This window comes from Liolophura sinensis, chromosome 1 (assembly GCF_032854445.1).
Source record: "Liolophura sinensis isolate JHLJ2023 chromosome 1, CUHK_Ljap_v2, whole genome shotgun sequence".
In the NCBI taxonomy this organism is placed as follows: domain Eukaryota; kingdom Metazoa; phylum Mollusca; class Polyplacophora; order Chitonida; family Chitonidae; genus Liolophura; species Liolophura sinensis.
The window spans coordinates 40525689-40547933 of record NC_088295.1 but is presented as its reverse complement, the minus strand read 5'-3'; the positions used below and the strand labels follow the sequence as shown (position 1 = coordinate 40547933).

General features: G+C 37.3%; 1 protein-coding gene across 1 annotated transcript; it reads right to left on the bottom strand.

Moving 5' to 3' along the window:
- Positions 1 to 14115: 14115 nt before the first annotated feature.
- Positions 14116 to 18584, bottom strand: LOC135475191 (chromobox protein homolog 8-like). The gene is made up of 5 exons (XM_064754993.1): positions 18458 to 18584; positions 18323 to 18366; positions 18145 to 18210; positions 17932 to 17995; positions 14116 to 17758 (listed from the first exon to the last, which is right to left on the bottom strand). Exons 1-5 carry the CDS (start codon positions 18524 to 18526, stop codon positions 16826 to 16828), a joined length of 1176 nt encoding a protein of 391 aa, XP_064611063.1. The 5' UTR covers positions 18527 to 18584; the 3' UTR covers positions 14116 to 16825.
- Between the last annotated feature and the right edge of the window lie 3661 nt (positions 18585 to 22245).

Here is a 22245-nt window from a genome sequence, read left to right as displayed (position 1 = left end):
ATATATATAATGCATTAATATCTTTTGTGGCTATATATATATTGGACAATAAAGATACTCAATCTTTCCTGAAGTTACGGGTGTACAAACACCTGTCACCAAACTCTTGTTTTTACAGTGAAGTAAATTCTATTGACCGACTTTTTTACTCTCACAGTTTCAAGTTTACGCTTTACTGATTATATGGGTCGGCACGGGCTGCTAAACATCAATATACATAAACAACGCCATGACAACCAATCCAGTAATCCAACTAAAAACAAAAGATATTTGCCACAAACGTTATTTTCCTTTGCTCATTCATCGTTGTTTACGTGTAAAAAGAGAGCATACGTTGCGGTATTGCTTTTACTGGTTTTAAGCGTTAACACAGAGTCGTATGTATATGTAAAGCTTTCTGTAGTTTGGGCTTATGACCGAGGTGAGCTTTGTCATAAATCTGTACAGGAAACAATAAGCATAGATACACATGTAAGACAACAAAACGATGGGTTTGTTATAGAGTAATTCCGTAATTCATTCTGCATGCAATCAAAACCATTCTGTCTTTGGGGTCTTTCAGTATATCATTTATTTTACAGAGGAGTGTAATTTAAATTTACTGATTAGGGTTCTTTTGTGAAATTTTATATGTATTTGTATGTGCTTGAAAAGTTGGGCTTAACATATTAATTTGACATTAACTTTATATAATACACAGTCGCCGCTGCTGTGATTTTATATGCACTTTATGCTGCATTTTTGTTTTATTATGTAACGGATTTTATGATGGATGTATATGAAATAATCCTTCAAATTTCACTTCTAAAATATATTTATGGTCGTTTCGGCTGCCGTGTGTCTCTAGATTATATACTTACAGAGCATTACAAATCGCACTTGTCCATTTACTCTATGACTATATATATACTATATAATACTTATGAGATATCTCATAGGCCTATATCGTATATGCCCTGTTATTTTTGTACTTTTGTTATATAAAGAATGCAAAGGGAGATTTGAAATTAAGACCTTTTTCGTGATTTAAAGTTATCTCGTATACGAAAAAAAAAATGTCTCTTTTCTGCTAAATATGTTATTCGCCGTTTGAATATACCGGTTTGGATGCAAAACATCTTCGTGCGTGTATGTATAGGTTTACGTCGACTGTTCCGAAAATGAAGTATATATATAGTATGACATAATATATACACTGTACACAACAAGAAAAAGCGCTGTATTCCAATTTACACTCTCTCAATATAAACAATTTAGAAAATGACTGTGTATATATTTTAGACTTCTTTAGAAAGCTAATTGTCTTTCGCATGTGACGTGCTTAATTTTTGGTATACATTTGTTATACTTTATCTGTATGTGCGTTAGAAATTTAAATAAGAGACGGGTTTTGTGGAATGTTATACCTTGATTACTGGTCATTTTGCTAGTAACGAGTTACACACGTATTATTCCGTGTCTCGTACATTTATCTGTGTATAATGTATCCATCTTCTGAGTGTGAGAAGGTTCAATGCGTTATGGCATGTGTTGCATAGGGAAAGCCTATACTTTGATCTATGTTATAGAGGCATGCTCTCTTTTTGCTAAATTCGGCAAATTCGCCGTTATTTATCGGGCAGTTTGTCAGGTATACTGATGCAGCAGTGTACCGGTTTTACCCGTGGTGTCTCCATTCTGTCTCCTTTAACAACTAATATATGCATGAATTTAAATCGGTGACCGTCTAATGAGTGACATACACTTTTTTTTATTACATACAATATTGTTACATTTTGATTGTGACTAATATGAACTATTTTCTAGTCTGTACAGCATATCCTCTGCATGTTTTTTATTGGGTACAATACCAAGTAGATTTCTTCCCTGTGCCACGATGACTTCATACAATTTATATACTTGATAAAACAACATTGCATGGATGATACACAACAAACATGTCTTGATATCTAGGATTATCACATTGCATTATAAGAAATGCCCACAAAATATGTGAAAAATTCCGTGCATTTGACAAATATGAAATGAAAATTTCAGAAATGTAATTGGAAGCTTCATGCAAACTGTATTGGAAGGGTTAATTCCTCATTTACATATACATGTATTTATTCAGGTTCTTAGACTTATAATTTTATTTAAAGTTTTCCTTCCCACGCATGATTATTTCCTGACTAATTTCAGACAACATAAGTTTAAAATGAAACATACGTTGCACATTTACTTATGAGGAATGGTATTCAAATTTTTCTGCAAACTCAAAGAGTAAGTGTTAACTTCAGGAGGAAATTATAAAATAAAAATACATAAAAGGCGCAAAATTTGTCAATGAACAGAATTTTTCATGACTTGTAACTTGTTTCAAGGAAATGCGACAGATGTGAGAATATAGTGTTGCGAAATAGGACTTGTCGAGTAATTCCGGGGCAACCGCTGAGCTCAAACATGCAATACACCAGTCATAAATATAACCCTGACACATATACTACACGCCAGTCATAAATATGAGTCACGTGCCTACATAAAGGTATACCGACAATTATGATTTTCGCTTCATTAGTATTTGTCTTACTTCAAAATGATAATCGTACTAATTTTCCACACATTTAGCTGATTATTGGCTGCACAATGGCTGACTCGAGTAACTGGAAATTTAAAAGAAAAATACATTGCTGATGTTCCTCGTCTTCGTTGTGGTTTATGGGCGGAGTCCATTATATCGATATTAAAAGGGCTTATATATGTATTAAAAGAATAGGATTTCTATTCAGTGTATTACGACACAAAAAGCAACTAAGGAAAATGTGACAAGATATTTAATTTTTAGGCATAGGCATTGTCTATGTACTTCCAAGTCAGATCCTGCTGTATGTACATCGAACCAATCCACGATTCCTTATATAGCAACCCTTCCCTATGCGACATATATTCCATTTTTGTGACACACTGGCCATTGTTAATTTTAATACCGATGAAATGTCGCTTCCGCTTCCTGGTTACGGCGAATAAATACATCCCCAATGGCTGTGTATACGTAATAAAGATGAACGTGGCGAGTTCTACACACGGCTAGCCAAGAACATCTAGCTATTACCCACATTATACGGGGCGCTCAGATGAAAGCGGCCGCCCGTGCACTTCCAGTGGCACAACCCGTCGCTTTATAACCATAGATTAGGAACAGCACCGACATCGATGCTGAGTCGCGCTGAAATTAATGACATACACGTCACAGATTTGAGTCCTCGAGCCTGCTTTGACGGCATGGTAACACGTCATGACTGTTGTGAACACCCATGTTCATTTCAGCTGATCATACGACACGGTCTCTATATTGACTTTTACATGTTTATAACCGGTCTTTGACCTAGATAGATATGTTCACGAATAAACTGAAAAACTGCTACCACATATGTTTCTTTGTAGAGGTGGCAGTATATTAACGTAGAGCATATACGCCACGAATCCGACTGGTAACTTATCCGATAATCCTGAACCTCTCTCTGTTAATGTATATTAGTCAATAAATTTTAACTCTAGCGATACATAGCATAACACAACATTAACTATGTGTATTATACCAATAGAGTTCTGTATACTTAATTGTGGTAAAAAAATTATATGGATATAAAAATAAGATTTACACTTTTGTCATTTGCGTGTAAAATATAAATAACACGATGCAAATCTGAGCGTAAATGTTAGCCTGTGAGCACTACAGATTTATTTCTGTCGTTGTATTTGATATTTTTTCAGCCAAACCATTTAAATGGTATCACCAAAATGTCCATGCTCGTGTTAAAAATAAATGTATTCTGTTATATTACAACAGATTATTCTGTTAAATGTAGCAAACATATTCTTTTAATTCAACATACAGATTGTATTAGACTAACAGCATACTATGTTGAATAATACAGTATTATGTTACAATCACAGAATATATTCTAGAATCATGCAAACAACAGACAAAACTGAACAGATTATATTTGAGTGCATATGTTGAAGAATTTTAAGAGCTTTCTACAACGCCAAGTTGTACCTAAAAACATCGTAAAATAGGATCTACCGTACTGCCTTTACTGTGAGGGCGAACTTCACCTTTACATCGATATTCTGTTAACTCACAAAAGTAGTTACGAGGACAAGTCGCCTAGTATCGTAATTTTACAGATTAGAATTTTATGATTATGCCTTTGCACTTCCACAGGTGCAAAGGCGGCTTATCCAATGGAATATGCACTCTACTTTGTTCTGTCGTCGTGATTTTCTATCATTCTACAGTACACACAAAAAAGTGTTCTTTAATGAATTTCTGAAGTCCATTAATGGGCTTGAACATTCTTAGCATCAAAACCTTGTAGAAAAAAACTAGTAAAAATGGCCACCGATGAACAGCACAAGTCTAACCCCAAACTGGCATAGGATGTTAGGTACACTTTAATCACAAATGCTAAAAATATTAATACATCAATAAATAAATTTATTTATTTATTTTTTTATTTATTTGATTGGTGTTTTACGCCGTACTCAACAATATTTCACTTACACGACGGCGGCTAGCATTATGGTGGGAAGAAACCGGGCTGAGCCCGGGGGAAACCCACGACCATCCGCAGGTTGCTGTCAGACCTTCCCACATACGGAATAAATAAATAAATAAACACCACCGATCTAATCATGTGAGGGGTTATTTATTTTCTTGCCTTTTAACACCATACTCAAGAATTTTGCATATAAGATAACAGTCAGTCTCTTGGGCGAAGAAAATAAAAGTGCTCGGAGTAAACCACTTACCTTTGGTGATTTACTGACGACCTCTTCCACTTGCGGACCGGCCCGGATAGCACAGTGGGTAGAGCGTTCGCTTCGGGGCCGGTAGATCCAGGATCAATCCTTGATCGAGTCACATCTAAGACTTTAAAAGAGGGAGTTGTAACTTCCTCGCTTGGCGTTCAGCATGAACAGCATAGTGCAACGACTGGTTGACCCATATCAGTATAATGGCTCGGCAAATTACTTGTCTTCGGTAAGTCGTCTCAGTGTAGCAGCACTAAATAAAAGAGCGGTGGAAATCCGTCCTGCAACAAGGAGGCACATTACACGTACATGCACCCTAAGGATTCCTTCGTCATCATATGACTGAAAAATTGTTGAGCACGACTTTAAACCCCAAGCACCCACTTGCGGCATTTGTCATATGCGTGATCTCCATGCAGGCAACTTCAAGATAGACCCGGTCTCAAGAACAATGAAAGTATGGGAATATTGAAAATTTCCTGTCAGTTTGGGAATTATTAGTATAGTATTGGACCGACGTCCCTTGTGACACAGAGATTGAAAGACAACCTTCGTCACTAGAACACGCATTAAAAATATATATCAGTAACGCCCACCCCAATAAGTAAATCTCTCAGAGAACTGCTCCTTAACTTAGCCCTGATATGCAATGTTGCAATGTTGCATGTAATTATATATTTATTGGACAGTCGCCAGTTCCCACGTTACACTTACAAGAGGTTGTAGCGGGAGCGGTTGTATATGAAAGTTTCACTTTGTGTACTTTCATTTTTTGTTATACTTTTCGGACACCACGGAAACTAAAGTGAGCGTCTAGTTTATAGAATGGATATAATAATAATAGTAAACGATATCCTAGTCTTCACGATAAATACGCCGTATGTATATTAATTCGCAGTTTTAATCGTGTACTGTACTTTTTACGTGTGACCATTTGCCAATTATCACTCTGTGATGATAACTCTATATGACTTACATTATGTGTCAGTGGATCTGTACATCTTAAAAATATTTAACTGCATGGGTAATCCAGTTTTCTAATTTTGCTATCAATGCAGTAAGCTATACCAGTGAATAAGAGAGGTCATAGAGAATACAAATGTAAAGTTCATCATGGGTTATTTTGAGATTGGAATCTGTGCCAAGAGTGAATTCCGCGAACCACTCAGTTACTCAAGAACCATTTTCTAAGAAACATACTTGTTAAAGATCCGTTTCCTCTTATCTCGTGCGTTTATAATGTATATATTGTATGCGTCCCTCTCCAGGGCCCGGGTCAACTGCGATGACATGCGATTTACAGTGATCTGGAAAGAGAAGTGATGTTCAACCACGTACAGCAGACATACACTGTTGCATACTGCTTTCTATTTTTATTTTTACAGCCGGCCTTTGTCAAGTTTTACGTCCTCCGTGCATGTTTGTACAAAAACGATTAAAGCAGTGAATATGACTGGAATTTATATTTGAGAATTATGTAAAAATTCAGGGTTGGATATATCCCCATTTCTTATTGCGCTGTCCACTGAATTTCTTAGTCCACTGAATATTTCTATATCTTCCGAACTGCATGAGCATATATAATGCTTTCAAGGTTACCGTGCTCTGCAGCAATTCGTAATTTCATCGGGCGCTATACGTCGACTATAGCTGCTTGCCAATACACTATAGGTAATTTGCCGCAACAACACACGCAAGACTGCTTGCATGAGTGAAATAACAATTGGACGAGATAAAAGTATTTTCCCATTTCCTTTTTTTTTTTTAAATATTCTTCCTCTTGGTGATAAGTTCAAACTAACATCCAGCAATTAGACACGCAATTGTCGTGTAACAGCACGCTACAGAACACGCAAGTTGTTAACAAACAAATAACGAAATACGCGTGTTCTGATGGATGTTATCTTTTAGTTTTAAAAAATCCCACCGACTTTCGCTCATCTGAATCTGGAGCATGCGCAGAAGCCGTCATCAAATACTTTGGAAAATGTGCATATCGATGGTGCAACACGCGTGTTGTTTACTTGGCGTTTTAGATACGGCAGTATACAGGGCTTGGGAAAAGCCACATGAACTACATGTATACAGAATTGGCAAAACTATTATAGTTTTATCAGATATAATAGGAAGGAAATGTTAAATGAGGTAGGGTGTTTACACTATAGAGCTGACCGGTTGGTTGTCAGTACAGTGTATATCGCGCTGCAAGACTGTGCGACGTTTTGATATTACACTTGTAAATTGTATATAGTCCTAAACTGTACATAAGAGTGACTGGCGATCAAACTTTCTCATGTCCAGCTTGTACGACGCAGGGTATTTTTGACCGTTTGTGACACTGCAGCTGCAGAATGTCTTTATGTACTTATAACATCAGTCACAGCTAGTTTGTCTTGCGTTTACAGTAATGTTGTTTGTTGAAACTAACAATCCATAAAATAATAGGATGTTTTGTGTTTAATACTCAAATGTGTTAAGTCTGTATGGTATTTACGGGTGTGTGGTGTTTTGTATTTATGGAAAGATCTTAAAATTCTTCAACATATGCACTCAAATATAATCTGTTTTGTCTGTGAGTTTTGTCTGTTGTTTGCATGATTCTAGAATATATTCTGTGATTGTAACATAATACTGTGTTATTCAACATAGTATGCTGTTAGTCTTATACAATCTGTATGTTGAATTAAAAGAATATGTGTGCTACATTTAACAGAATAATCTGTTGTAATATAACAGAATACATTTATTTTTAACACGAGCAAGGACATTTTGGTGATACCATTTAAATGGTTTGGCTGAAAATGTATCAAATACCATGACAGAAATAAATCTGTCGTGCTCACAAGGCTATTACACCGTGAGGTTAAGATTTGTGATTTTATATTTCTTAATTCCATGATGACTGGCCATTGCAAGAAAACGTATTACAAGTATTCCGCGTATAGGCCCGTATATATGTGGCTTATATACAATCGAATTTGGGGTCTGTTGTGTGTTCTACATGAAGAACATGTTTGGCGCGTATAGTCTTTTAATGTACATATGCAATCATGTGGCAATACACTAGATGCGGAGTGATTGACCTGGAAAACGTTTTAAAATGCAGTAACATTTATCGCCAAGCGCGTTGTCCATAACAACAGACATTTAACGTCAGTATAACCAAGGCAAATATCCCTGCGTCGCAATGCTTCCAGTACATGCAGTGTCATCAAGCCGTACGGTTGTACAAACGTGCATGGTTTAGTGCATGGTGTGATAGACAAGCTGACACGGAGAAAAGACAGAATAACGTCGTATGTATTTGGCACAGTCGCTTTTTTTTCTGATGATTTTACCAATGGCGCATATGTATAATGTCTAGACCCACCGTCAATTTTATCCGTTTGGATGGGATCTCTGACGTAAACCGTCGTCGATGTCTGTGGTATGTGAAACTTGTTTGTGCATATGGCGTTTGTGGATGTAGTGTTTGTGGATGTGAAATTTGTGCATGCGGTGTTTGTGAATGAGTTATAGTGGACATGGTGTTAGTGTTTGTGGATGTAAAATTTGTGCATATAGTTTTTGTAAATGAGATATAGTGGAAGCGGTTTTTGTGAAAATGATGTTTGTGGATGTAGTGTTTTGTGAATGAGATATGGTAAATGTAGTGAAAATGATGCTTGTCTCTGTGGCGTTTCTGAATGTGATCTTTGTGGATGTAGTCTTTGTGAATGTGACTTTAAACTGTGGACGTGTTGTTAGTGAAAATGATGTTTGTGGATTTGGTATTGGTGAATGTAGTCTTTGTGAATGTCATGTTAAGCTGTGGACGTGTTGTTGGTGAATGTAGTCTTTGTGAACGTGGTGTTAAACTGTGGATGTGGTGTTGGTGAACGTAGTCTTTGTGGGTGCGATGTTAAACTGTGGATGTGGTGTTGGTGAATGTAGTCTTTGTGAGTGCGATATTAAGCCGTGGATGTGGTGTTGGTGAGTGTAGTCTTTGTGAGTGTGATGTTAAACTGTGGATATGGTTTTAATGAAATTATGTTTGTGGATGTGGTGTTGGTGATTGTAGTCTTTGTGAATGTGATGTTAAACTGTGGACATGGTGTTGGTGAATGTAGTCATGGTGAGTGTGACGTTAAACTGTGGACGTGTTGCTAGTAAAAATGATGTTTGTGGATGTGGTGTTGGTGAATGTAGTCTTTGTGAGTGTGATGTTAAAGAGTGGATGTAGTGTTAGTGAAGGTAGTCTTTGTGAGTGTGATGTTAAACTGTGGATGTGGTGGTAATGAAAATGACGTTTGTGGATGTGGTGTTGGTGAATGTAGTCTTTGTGAATGTGATGTTAAACTGTGGACGTGTTGTTAGTGAAAATGATGTTTGTGGATGTGGTGTTGGTGAATGTAGTCTTTGTGAGTGTGACGTTAAAGAGTGGATGTAGTGTTAGTGAAGGTAGTCTTTGTGAGTGCTGTTAAACTGTTGATGTGGTGGTAATGAAAATGATGTTTGTGGATGTGGTGTTGGTGAATGTAGTCTTTGTGAATGTGATGTTAAACTGTGGACGTGTTGTTAGTGAAAATGATGTTTGTGGATGTGGTGTTGGTGAATGTAATTTTGTGAGTGTGATGTTAAACTGTGGATGTAGTGTTAGTGAAGGTAGTCTTTGTAGTCTTTGTGAGTGCGATGTTAAACTGTTGATGTGGTGGTAATGAAAATGACGTTTGTGGATGTGGTGTTGGTGAATGTAGTCTTTGTGAATGTGATGTTAAACTGTGGACGTGTTGTTAGTGAAAATGATGTTTGTGGATGTGGTGTTGGTGAATGTAGTCTTTGTGAGTGTGACGTTAAAGAGTGGATGTAGTGTTAGTGAAGGTAGTCTTTGTGAGTGTGATGTTAAACTGTGGATGTGGTGGTAATGAAAATGATGTTTGTGAATGTGGTGTTGGTGAATGTAGTCTTTGTGAGTGTGATGTTAAACTGTGAACATGGTGTTGGTGAATGTAGACATGGTGAGTGTGACGTTAAACTGTGGACGTGTTGTTAGTGAAATGATGTTTGTGGATGTGGTGTTAGGGAATGTAGTCTTTGTGAGTGTGACGTTAAAGAATGGACGTGTTGTTAGTGAAAATGCTGTTTGTGGATGTGGATGTGAAAATGTTTTCTTCATGCTTAGATGAAACATTTTACTTGGTAATCTGTAACAGGAATATACAGCGACATAGCCAACACTGTCCTTTTAATACAGTCATACAAAGTTGAGAAAAATATCCGATACAAGCTATACTGTTTGACTTCTTTGTAATATACATCCAGAAGTCTCAAGTTTTAGTTTCGCAACGCTCTGTGACAAAGTTAGAAAACTTGACTTAAAGAATTTAATTTAAGGAGTCTCAACGTGCTCTAAGGCTTTCAAAGTAACTTAAAGTGATAATCGAAGGTACAATTACAAAAATTTTATCCATTTCGAGCTGCGAATATTAAATTAAACTGAAAATACAACAACAGAGCATAGTTATATATGCATGGATAACTGAGCAAAATCGCGAACATTGAGAAAATGGGAAGCGTCGCCACGTCATCAGTTCTAGCCAATCAGGCGCACGTGATTTCTCTAACCGAACGTGGCTGTTTTTGTTGACGTCACCCGAACCCTGCCTTGCCTATTAGCCATTTGCGCGTGTGGTACGAGTGACGATACATTGCGTCTCAAGTTTCCCTGACATGGCGTATCCTGTGACCTCGTAAAAACTGCAGATTAAAAGATTGATTTATATTTGCCATACACGTCGGAACAAAATGGTTGTAGTTGTTTAGGATCCTCCCAACCACTTTTGAAATAATTATGGTTAAATTAATTGTCATCTTTTGTTTTACATGTATTTACAATAATTTTGATAATTCTATAACTATCTGTTTTTGGTTTTTATTTTGACTTGTAGCATTTCAGGTACAAGCTGCTGTTTTATCCACCTTTAACGTTTTAATTTTCAAAGAGGATTTATGAAAGTATTTCTAAAAAGAATTTTAATGATTTTTAAATTTTGTACTAAGGATTACTTTATACATATATGAATGAAACAGTTAAAAAGCGATATTATTTTGATGATTGATACACTTTAAGCAACAGTATTTAATCACCATACATACTCACATCAGAACATTTTAGACACTGTTCATTGGATGTTTTTAGTTGATAAGTGACATTCGCTAACAAAAAGACTGTTGCCTCCCAGGCAAATATAGTACGCAAAACTGACTTCGGCTAATAAAATGATTTGATCGCACACGAATAGGGAAGATGTATCAGTTTCCATCAGCGTTTAGGAGACAAAGCCCATGTATATAAATACCATGAACTAAAAAACCAAGTGAAATGTCAAGTACTTCGAGGTAAAGTTTACCATGCAGGTCAAATGTTAAACAGAAGTTAACTGTTCACATATAAGCACGAAGCACAACTGTTAAATAAGAACAACGATGCTTACACATGCTCTTTTCGGAGATACAACTCATACTTTGTATCTGACGTTTTTGAGCTCAGTTTGGAAAATTGTTGGAAATAAACACGTTTCATATAATATGTAATACGCAATAAAGTTTTCGACTTGGAGCCTTAGGAGAAAAATAAAGAATTATTTCAAGTTTGGTGATTTATTTCAGTATAACTGTCACATGGTTTCATTTTCTAACGAAAACATATTTAAATCCGTTCGAGAAATCTCGGTGACAAAATTCATTATATGTCAGCCAGATGTGAGCTAACACTTTAGAAAGTAAATTAATTCTGGCTATTGTTTTCCTCAGGTTAAGTTTTTCATTCGTTGAAAAACGGGATGTTTGTTGGCTTGATTTCTTCCTGGTCCTGTCTGCTTTCTAACACCCATAAACCTTACTGCTGTCAATGTAATCAGTCACTACATATTCTTGGCGTGAAATACAAATCAAATAAATAAATCATATTCTGGAAAATATGGGTAAAATTGCAATGAAACAAACACCGCTTGTTTGAATATTCACACGTAAATTTATAAGTTTCATCAGTAAATTAATACGTTTATGCAGAAAAGCAAGTTGTGTGAAATGTTTTAGCCCATGGATATAAAGTTAATGTTTAATACATGATGATCAAGGTACATTTGTTCTGCTAACCTCTTAATCCACTGTTCTGGTAAAAAGCAATTATGTTAACCAGTATTATCAGTCTAAATGCTCCACAACTCTAAACTTGACACACAAATTGTCTTTATCAGGGCTTTGGCGGAATACATGTAAACATCGGCATACTGCACAAAGTGGCAGAGCATTTTTACGATTAATGTCCCATAAGTATACATTTCCTTAAGGCTACAATGCGCTGCTGAGACATTTTCCTTTTGCCATTAATGGGATATATATTTATATATGCTTAATGTACTTCTGAATTACGAATATATTGTTAGAATCAATGCGTTGTTGACGTGCATCCCTTTGCGATGAATACGCCTCTGAGTTATAGTTGTTTTTTTTCCCCACTAAGGTTCTACTGAAATAAACGCCTTCCCGATTAGTGCGTCACTAAGATACAATCCGTTACGACTAATGCGCATTTGACACAGACTGACTTACTATTACTGCGTCACTGAGATACATTCCTTTTGTTAACTGTTTCAGTTAATGCGTAACTGAGGTATACTTTCCTTTCGATGAATCCGCCACTGATTCAATTCCCTGACTATTAATGTGCAGTGAGATATACATTCTTTTACCATGCTTTTTACATTTAATGCGTAACTGAGATACATCCTTTTTCAATAAATGCAGGACTGACCTGTATCTCTTTAACATTAGTGCACTGCTAAAATACAGGAATACTATGTAACCTTCACTGATTTGCCTGTCGTCGCCGCCGCATTTGTGTGACCGACAGGGCATATTTTTAACCGTGTATATTGTAAAACAGGATTGCTCTATTGATTAGAACATCGATATGGTTTCTCCCGCCCCACTGAAGATTGGTGACAGATTTATACCAAAACATGACATGAGTCTTATCGTACATTTCAGAAGGCTGGTGTTAGCGCTTGTTGCAACACTGGTCAGTTAAGGCGGGGCCAGTTGTTCAGAAGTGTATTAAATAACTTAAGCCCGGCTTCAATCTTAACACCACTAATGATATAATACAAAACTAATGGGACTTGATACTACAGTCTTTCTGTTTAATACCAGACTTAACTGCTGATACACTTTTGAACTACTGGGCAAGGATTACTGGAGCAATACTTCATTTTAAATGTCATTTAGGGGTAATTCATTAAGAGAAACACATGCACCGCATTCTTTGACAATATGCATTAGTCACGTGCAACTTAAATGCATGACCAAATGTTGATCATGCGGTTTCACTTAAATCTTCGCACCGCTCCTGCAACCGATTCCATACAAAAAGGTGTATTTATGTTTGACGAAATTTGAAACTTTGATCATATGCAGGTATTCAAATTATGCTATAGGTGTGTCTTCATTCAACGCTTATTACGCTTGTCACGTTTGAAACTTAAAATTAATCACAACTGAAATAAGCATCTCCCTTAATTTTTCCATTCAATGTACAAGCGATACACAAACTGCACAAAACCGCAATTATATCTCATGGCGTGATCTCTGTCTCATATCGGTAACATGCCATGACGATACCAAGAATGAGAGCAATCTACATGCCTTGCATTAACTTCACACCTGACCTTCCAGTTTAAACTGGCAGAACAAATAAAAACAGGATTCCGTAATTTTTATAACAATCTGCGGGCAAATATAATGGCAAGCTTCTGGTCGTGAGTGACGAATTTTCACCAATAAGGTTTGACTCATAACAACTCACTTTCAGACGACAACCAACAGTAATATTTAATTCACCTTTGATACACAATATACATATGAACCATGGTCGTAATAAGCTTTGTACGCAGCTCTACAGGTCTCATCAATTGTATTTATAAAACTAGTCGTATTTACATTAATATATTTTTGTATATTTCATATAACTATGTACATAAATTCACAAAAAAGCGTGTGTATATATAACTATGTACATTTTTTACATCAGGGTGACACAATTTCACAAGGCATTGAACCCACAGCATTTATAACCCATTTTCACATGAAGCAAACCCCGACATGTGGATTAGTATGATTATAGAAAACGTGTTTTTATCAGTAAATGCTTGATAACATGTTCTCTTAGAAAACCAAATGCGATAAATTAACGATATATATATATATATATATATATATATATATATATATATATATATATATATATATATAACATATGCCATATTGGAAAATGAACCGATTCTTCTACGAGCATAAAGGCGTACGGCTCAAAGGCTCAAGCTTTTTCATGGCAATATACAAATACTTTAAACAGTATGCGTTAGAAATTGAACACGTTTGGAAATTGACAACAGCACAGGTGTTGACACGGTCGTTTTATTTGCACTGACAGCTACTGACCTATAAGCAGGTGCTCGCTCTCACAGGTGAGCTCATGTGCGCATCATAGGTAAGTTCTGTAAGCATATTTACAAGCAACAATCTTAGAAGATCGTAATAATTATACAAACACTATAATATAGCATAGTTTTGATAAACTACAACACAGCGAATTAATGGCAACCTATTTCATACCACTTTTAACTCAACAGTAAACGTCGCTACATTTAATTTTGTCCAGCAAAAATGAATACATGTAGTCTTCAGTTCACGAATTTGTGGAACACGCGCAAATATACAGATTTATGCCGTTTGGTTCGCTTGCTCTATCCGACATATACGTATTACAACAACAGTCCATGGTTACTCCAGATCTGGTTGGCTATATGACGCCTTAACCTCAATACTGAGTTACTGAAACCACAATTTGCCAAATAAATGACGTATGTGCAAGAGATGCAGAAACAACCATAAAATATTTCACTACATTTTTGCCCAGGTGAAAGGAAAGGTATTTCCAATTCGATTAACAGTATGGACTATTTGATCAAAAAAGCCGTTTGTAATCAAGGACTCGTTTGTTAATTAATTAGTCCGCCGAAACCGCAATTTATAAAATATAAATTGCTGTATTTATACAACATTACGTCAGTGGTTCTCAAACCCAAATATCCAGACTAGTTCATGGAAGATGAGATTGATACTAGCTTTGGCGTTGGTATCGAATTACCACAGTAACGGGTCGAGGTTGGCTCTATGCCAGAATTACATTCGCTTTGGTTAACTTCCTAGTCAACATATAAAATATAAACATCCGTGAACAGGAAAGGAAAACGACTGAACATAACAGACAGATTGGTTCAAAAATAAGTACTTGAAAATTCTATCTTTAAACAAGAAAAAAAGACACTGATTGACGTATAGGCAGTTTTGCCTAACTGGAAGGCTAATTTATAGAGTGATCCATATACTTATCTTAACCTCCCCATTAAAAAAAAATAGTTACCAACAACACCAACTGACTGTTTTGTACATCAACAGCTTGAAAATCAAGGGGAATTTTCAAACGAACGCTCTAGACTAAACTACTTCTTCATTACAGTTTCAGGTATTTCAGTAGTCACAAGTGATATTTGTACGAGTAACTGTCCAAACTTCAGTCTATAAAACATGTGGTTTATAAAAAAAAAATAATTAAAACGTTGGATCCATTGCAAACTAGCGATATTTCTCTGGCAAAAATGTACCAAGACTACATATTATACTCGAATGTCATTCGTAGTTAAGTAAACAAGCGACGGCGACCTAGTTTCAATAACCGGGTAACATCTTCAGTTTATACGTCCTTCAAAAATAAAAGAAAAGAAATATCTTTGGGTTGAAATGCGATTAGAAAGGTTGGCTTAGCAAAATAAACACATAACATGCAAATACAAACAAAACATCAGAGAAAAATGTGTTTTCAGAATGGCAAGTACAAAATGCGTAAGGACAACAAAAAACACGCACACACAAAAAAAAGGAAACGGTAATCAATGCAACCACAATGATACCGGAAATGACATCATGATATCTCCAACACAATAGCATCTGAAAAATGCTAATGTCTACTGGCAATACAACGTCACAACGCACTGTAGTCGGCTCTCGCGCAAATTTATCTTAATCCGTGCAGCTAATTAAAAAACTGCCTGTCATCTGCATGCTTTGGCATTTCTTCGTATACGTAGAAAATACCTAATACTCTATAAAAATCTACGTTCACAGAAAGTGTTTGTTTATGCGCACGTCGCAAAAGTGCTGAAAACAAAGAGATACACATTCGACACGTGGCAAAACCTTTTTAACATTGCCTTAAGTAGGTGTAACAAGGTGCAATTTATGATATCGTCGAATTTAATCCTATAGGTGAAGCATTTCATACCATTTGATGCTTCTGAAGAAAATCGAGGACTGTTCACACATGCACATAACGATTTTGGATGAATTCATCAAGTCAGTCCGACAAGGGACACCGTCTGGATGAGGCTTAAAGGATTGCTGAATTTTAATAGCCGCGAAAGGCAGGTGTCAAAGTGAAATAGATATGCCTTTACTATCTTCATCAAATCAAATCAACACCACAGTGTTACATGCACGTTCTCTACAGTTTGGTCATATCCAAGACGTAGTGAAACCGATAGATAATTAAACGTCGGTACACTTCTGAATTTACCGACTTCCTTGATGCACGGAAAAATGTTTACTTCCAAGAAAAAAAAGGTTGTTTCGATGTCTATTCTGGAATACAAAAATCCAGGAACAAGGGAAAATATTTTCCGTGCGGCACCACAAATATTACAGAATTATATGACTGAACGTAATTTATTTATCCCTAAATCCAAGAATCTCACTGGATGCCGGGATATCTGCAGAAACATACACACACCTTCACATTTAATTAAAATATCCATAAACATTAATCAACATGGTCCAATGCACGTGGTCCATCCTCAGAAATTGACACTATTACATAAAGCATTGTGTAGGGTAGACGCACGTGGGTTTGTGACGTCTTGGGGTATAACGGTTAGTCGCCCTCACTCGTACAATCATCCCTCTTTCTGAAAAAACCGTCCTCCGCCGTACTTTCCCTAAAGGTAATCGTCACCGCATCTGTCGTGACATCAGTAATAAACACATTGTCAATCACTGGTTTGACATCAGCTGGGGGACACCAGTAGTTCTTAACGTCCACCTCCTTGTTCTCCGGCACTAACATGGGAGGGGGAGGGAAGGAGTCTGTGGAAAGATCATCCCGGGGACTGTCCGGGTTTTCACTCGTGCCCCCACAGGCCCAGTCTGACTTTAGTCCATTCACGTGCCCAGAATTCGGGCTTCTGTCAAAGTCGTTTCTGCTTTTTTCTAAAGTCGGCGGGTGGGCGTTTACTTTACGTGATGGGGATAAACTCAGGTTCAGGGGTGACAGGCAAGGGGGCCCGCGGGTAGGGGAGGAATGATCCGGCTTGTTGCGGGACGGGAATGAAGCTGACAGTAGAAATCCCCGGGATTTCTTCGATCCCGCCGGCCTACCTCGTGAGCTCCCCCGGGGTCGACCTCTGGGGCGACCTACGTACTTAGCTGCCCCGATACCCGGACATTTCGGGGGCCTCCCTGGCCGCCTCTTCACCAGCCCAGGCGGTACGCCGGGTGGCATCCCGTACTGAGACTTCCCCATGCCGTATGGGACCGGAAAATATGACGGACTTTTGGATGAAGGATCCTTACCAGCGGCCTTCATTGCCGCTGCAAGTTCTAACCTCTTCTGTATTGTAGCTGCAGACGGCGGTCGGCCGAGTTTCTTCGGTGCAGCTTTAACGGGCAGTCCGACCGATGTGTCGCAGTGTAAGGGCGCGCTGCTCGCCTGGGTACCCTCGTCCCGCCGGGACACTTCCTTCTGGCTAGACTCCCCTTCTTCACACTCAGGTTCTGAACCATCGTCATTGTCGTCTGAGGTCGAATTCTGAATTATCAAAATTTAGCCAATATACCAAAGTATCCGACCATGGGAAAAAAATAGCAAAATAGGAAGATTTACACCCTTTAAAAAATCGACGAGTTTAAGGCACACTAACTAAACGACCGCCATGCTGATATAAACTGTCACTGGGTAAAGAGAATTGTATTAATACTCACCCCAGATTTGAATCTTTTAGGCTTTGGGCCTCTCTTGCATGGAGTGACATCCCTCTCGTGTAAGCTAAAAATAATATGGAGTTTGTTAGCAGCAGAATAAGGAAATGTCGAACTTAATTTACGAAGGACTACGCGGCGTGGCCGCCCTTAACACGAGCCTGCCTGTAGCCAGGCTGAGTGAATGGAGCATGGCGTGTCATGCTTACGGCTTACCTTGTGTTGAAGGCTTCGATTAGGCGGGCGTCCAGGATATTTTCCTCCGGCTCCCAAGTGTTATACCTGCCGGGGGAGAACAATAGAAGGCCTCTAGTATCTGTCCATGACAAAACTGGCAGTTTACTAAATGTCAGAACGAAGGCAGGAGAGGTTAAGCAATAGGCAGTGTACTTACTTGGGAGACCAGCCCTTCCACTTCACGTAGTACTCGATCTTGCCCTGTAACAGACAGACAGAGCAGTGCGTTAGCCAAGGGTCGCACACGTTGAAAATCGCATAGCCCCCAGAAAACGGCGTTCAGAGAACCTACCTTGCGTATCCTCTTTTTCTGTATGCCTTCCGCTGCAAAAACTCGTTCTCCCATCTCAGCTAGTTCCATGATTTAGGTGGAAAAACGGTAGAAATCGACGTCTTTGTCGCACTAGCAGATATTCCCGGCCACCGAAGACATGGCCCATATCCCATAATACTCCCCGCGTGACGTCACGGTGCGTTTTCACCCTGTTAAGCGCATAGCCAGCGAACGAGAGCAGATCACAAACGAGGTCAATTTTGTGTAGACCATTGTAGACACCGGCAGTGGCTGGCTAGCTAAGAGCCCCAGCAGAGCCTACGTTAAGTAATCGTGTATGAGGATTAGTACATATTCTATTAACGTAAGATAAAATCGGGTAAATTTAAATCTCATATAAGAAGAGACATGTCTTAACCAAGACAAATTATTCAAGTACAGTGCGATTATCTCAAAACAAAATATAAAAAATATATTAATATTTTTTTCTCCGCAGATACGTGTAGTTTAAATATAATTTTCACCTCGCTGTGATTGAAGATGGTGATGGCAATTTTCTGTTGTAAAACCAAAGCTCATAAGCTTATGTCTTTAACGACTTGAACGACCATTTATACAAAGACCAGTATATAATTAAATGAAAAAGACGTGAATGGATTTCAATCTCACCAAGCTATATGTGTAGTCATTGTATGAAATCAGTCGGCAATGTTGGGGTGAGATCAAAACATCTGGAGTGTACCCCACTCTTAATCCTCAATACAATGGTAGCGCTTATTCTGGAAGACTAAGCTCGATGGTGTGTTAACATTCTTTATTAGATGGCCGTCTCTACACGCATGCATGTTAAACGACATATCTTTGTATTTCATTGTTTAGCAATGATACATCGCACACGATTGAAAGTGCCGCATAATTTAAACCAAATATTTTTTTTAATTTAATCACTGATAAAACTTGAAATCTCGACTAGTGAGGATATGTGTGTACATCATACACATTTATCTTGACAGCAATTTGGATGATATTTGCTATTAAAGCCCATCAAGTCCCTTGTATACATAAATTATTTATCAGTACTGAACTTATTAATATACACTAGAATTTTTACTTTATGAGATTGTTTTTGGGGGCAGATCAACTTTTTTAGCTTTAACCCACAAAAATTACACAATCACTGTTTCACATTTATACTGGTGGTTAAAAAAACAAGTTAGAAGAAAATTCACAATAACTGAAACAGAATGTCAAGCATTGTTTATATAACAACAGCCTATACTCGTTGTGATATTTTGTTACCTTTATGTGATATTGATACGGTTTCCCAAAAATGTTTGAACGTTGCAAACTCTTATTTTCGGTATAGAACTTTGTGCAAGTTTTAGTTAAATCTGATTATAGGTATTACAATGGCCTTAATCAGCATAAAATTATGTTAAAACCTAAATTGTCACCATAAGCCTCGAAAGCATACTGCCAAGTGTTGCTTTGGTTTAGGGGTATATATATTTAGCTCTCTGAATTTCTCGTTAAAGGACATGTCTTTTCGCTACAAAAGCTACAACGTTACACCAGTATGCTGGATTTACAGATTCGTGTTAAAACGTTTTAACTTCATTTCAGCTTTCGAAACCCGAACTAAAACTTTCGCCTTTTTGTCTCCTGTTCATTTATATGCAAAGCCGTAATGTAGTTTATCATGGCAAATTTAGTCACAGTTTTCCTGTCGTAACTGACATTTTATACATTTCCTGCATGATACAGTCATATGTTACCACAACCATATGTATCCGCATACGTGTGGACACAATGCCATATTTGGTCACTGAACTCATAAGCGTTTCCCACAGTCAAAAGCTGATAAATCCCCGAGGTTGACACCTATGTCAAAACATTCGATAAATAAAACTCGTGGAATTTCCGCACATATATGCCCGTCACAGTTCACTCCAGCTCTAAAGACACATTCAAATTTTGTCAAGATCATTTGTGGGAAAACATATAAACATTGACGCAGCGCATAACCTTGTCGAATACCAACATCGATTTTTTTAATTGCATTACAAAAGCATACCTTTAAATAAGTATGTCTGACAGTTTATATGACCCGTGTATGTATATTTTTTATTTCACGGGTACCAATAGATGTATTTTAAATCTAAATAGAGTATTTTAAATAAAACTCATGGAATGTGACCACTTAAACCACATCAGAGTTCATGAAACTACAGCTCTGTATAGACACATTTAAATTTTATCGGGATCACTTTTGGAGAATATATATATATAAACATCGACGCATCGCATAACCATGTGGAATGCCAATATTCATTTTTAAGCTGCATAAAAAATCTTATCTTCGAACAGGTATACCTCTATGTTTATTTGACCCTGTATGTACATACTTATTTCCCGAGTACCTATATATATATAGTAGATGTATGTTTAAATTTTTAATTGATTATTTGAAATACAACTGGAATTTCTGCACACAAGTATGCCCCGTAACATATCATGGAGCTCCTAGTCTATACACATTTTTGTCAGGATCATTACTGGTAGTACTGACACATGGCATAATCTTGCCAAATATACCAGTATTGACTGTTAAAGTGAACGGATTACAAAACCCGTTTTGAGGCAGGTATAGGCTGTTTATTCAACCTGTGGAGAAATACATGTTATTCCCAGCAGCTAAAAGAATATGGATGAAGCTGCGATAAAAACAACTGAAAATTGCATCTTTTCACAAAATTACAGCCATATGATAAGTAAAACCTTGTCAGTTATCCATGTAGCTAGGAAACGCTGCGGTAGTAAAAGAGAATAAGGCATTTTTCAGTTTTTTTTCATTATTGATTTTTATGTCAATTTACCTCGGTACCAGTCTACCTTTTAAACGGCATGCTCATACAGATCAGTGTATATCTGCATGGGAAGAGTACGTTATGTTTCTGAAGGAGCTCTTGACTCACATGAATGCAAGCACGCATGCGTGCGTTTACGATTTCATGTATGGAATCTTTTCGGCTCTCGTTTGCTCGGGCTTTACTCAGCCTTGAGTCAATCAAATAAATAAATGAAACGATAAATACGTAATCTCAAGTGGAAACAGGTGTAATTCATTATGTGATCCTATCCATGCTGCCTGACCTCCCTGAGAACCGACTTCGCCTCTTTGCTATATACATGTGATACTATACTTATTTTATATGTTTCGTTGTTTACCAATTTGGACGAGTTCAGCATGACACTAAGCGACAATCATATAAACAGTTTTGGACGAGTTATTGGTTTTAATATATGTATTGCGAATATCGATATGGAACGCATCTTCACTTTAGTTTGTTTTAGGGATTATTATGTTGGAATAGAAACCTAGAGGATCATTTTGATTTATTTCTTTATTTCTTTATTTATTTATTTGAACGGTGTACACAGTACTCAAGAATATTTCACTTATACGACGGCCGCCAGCATTATTGTGGGTGGAAACCGGGCAGAGCCCGGGTAGGATCATTTTGACGAGCTATTTATATGGCCGCTGCATGCTTTGGCCTATATAACTAACTATCAAGAGTTATTATTTTATTTCCCTGTATATAGTGTTCCACGTGTGTTACATAAATGGAAGTGCAAAAAGATACTTATACTCGTATAGTATTCATTTTTAAAAGCAAAACGGGTAAATTATATAAATGAGAAAAAAAGCATATTTACTGCGTGTACGTCTGCAAAATGAAAGTCTATTATTGCACACCTCAACACAACACATCATTTACTAGACTACACATTTATGTATGATT

What these genes read in the sequence shown, in the direction of transcription:
- LOC135475191 (XM_064754993.1), bottom strand. Translation starts at nt 18,526, where the DNA reads ATGGAACTAGCTGAGATGGGAGAACGAGTTTTTGCAGCGGAAGGCATA. An exon ending in AGAAAAAGAGGATACGCAAG is followed by an intron (nt 18,367 to 18,457) that starts GTAGGTTCTCTG and finishes TGTCTGTTACAG; the next exon opens with GGCAAGATCGAGTACTACGT. An exon ending in ATCGAAGCCTTCAACACAAG is followed by an intron (nt 17,996 to 18,144) that starts GTAAGCCGTAAG and finishes TATTATTTTTAG; the next exon opens with CTTACACGAGAGGGATGTCA.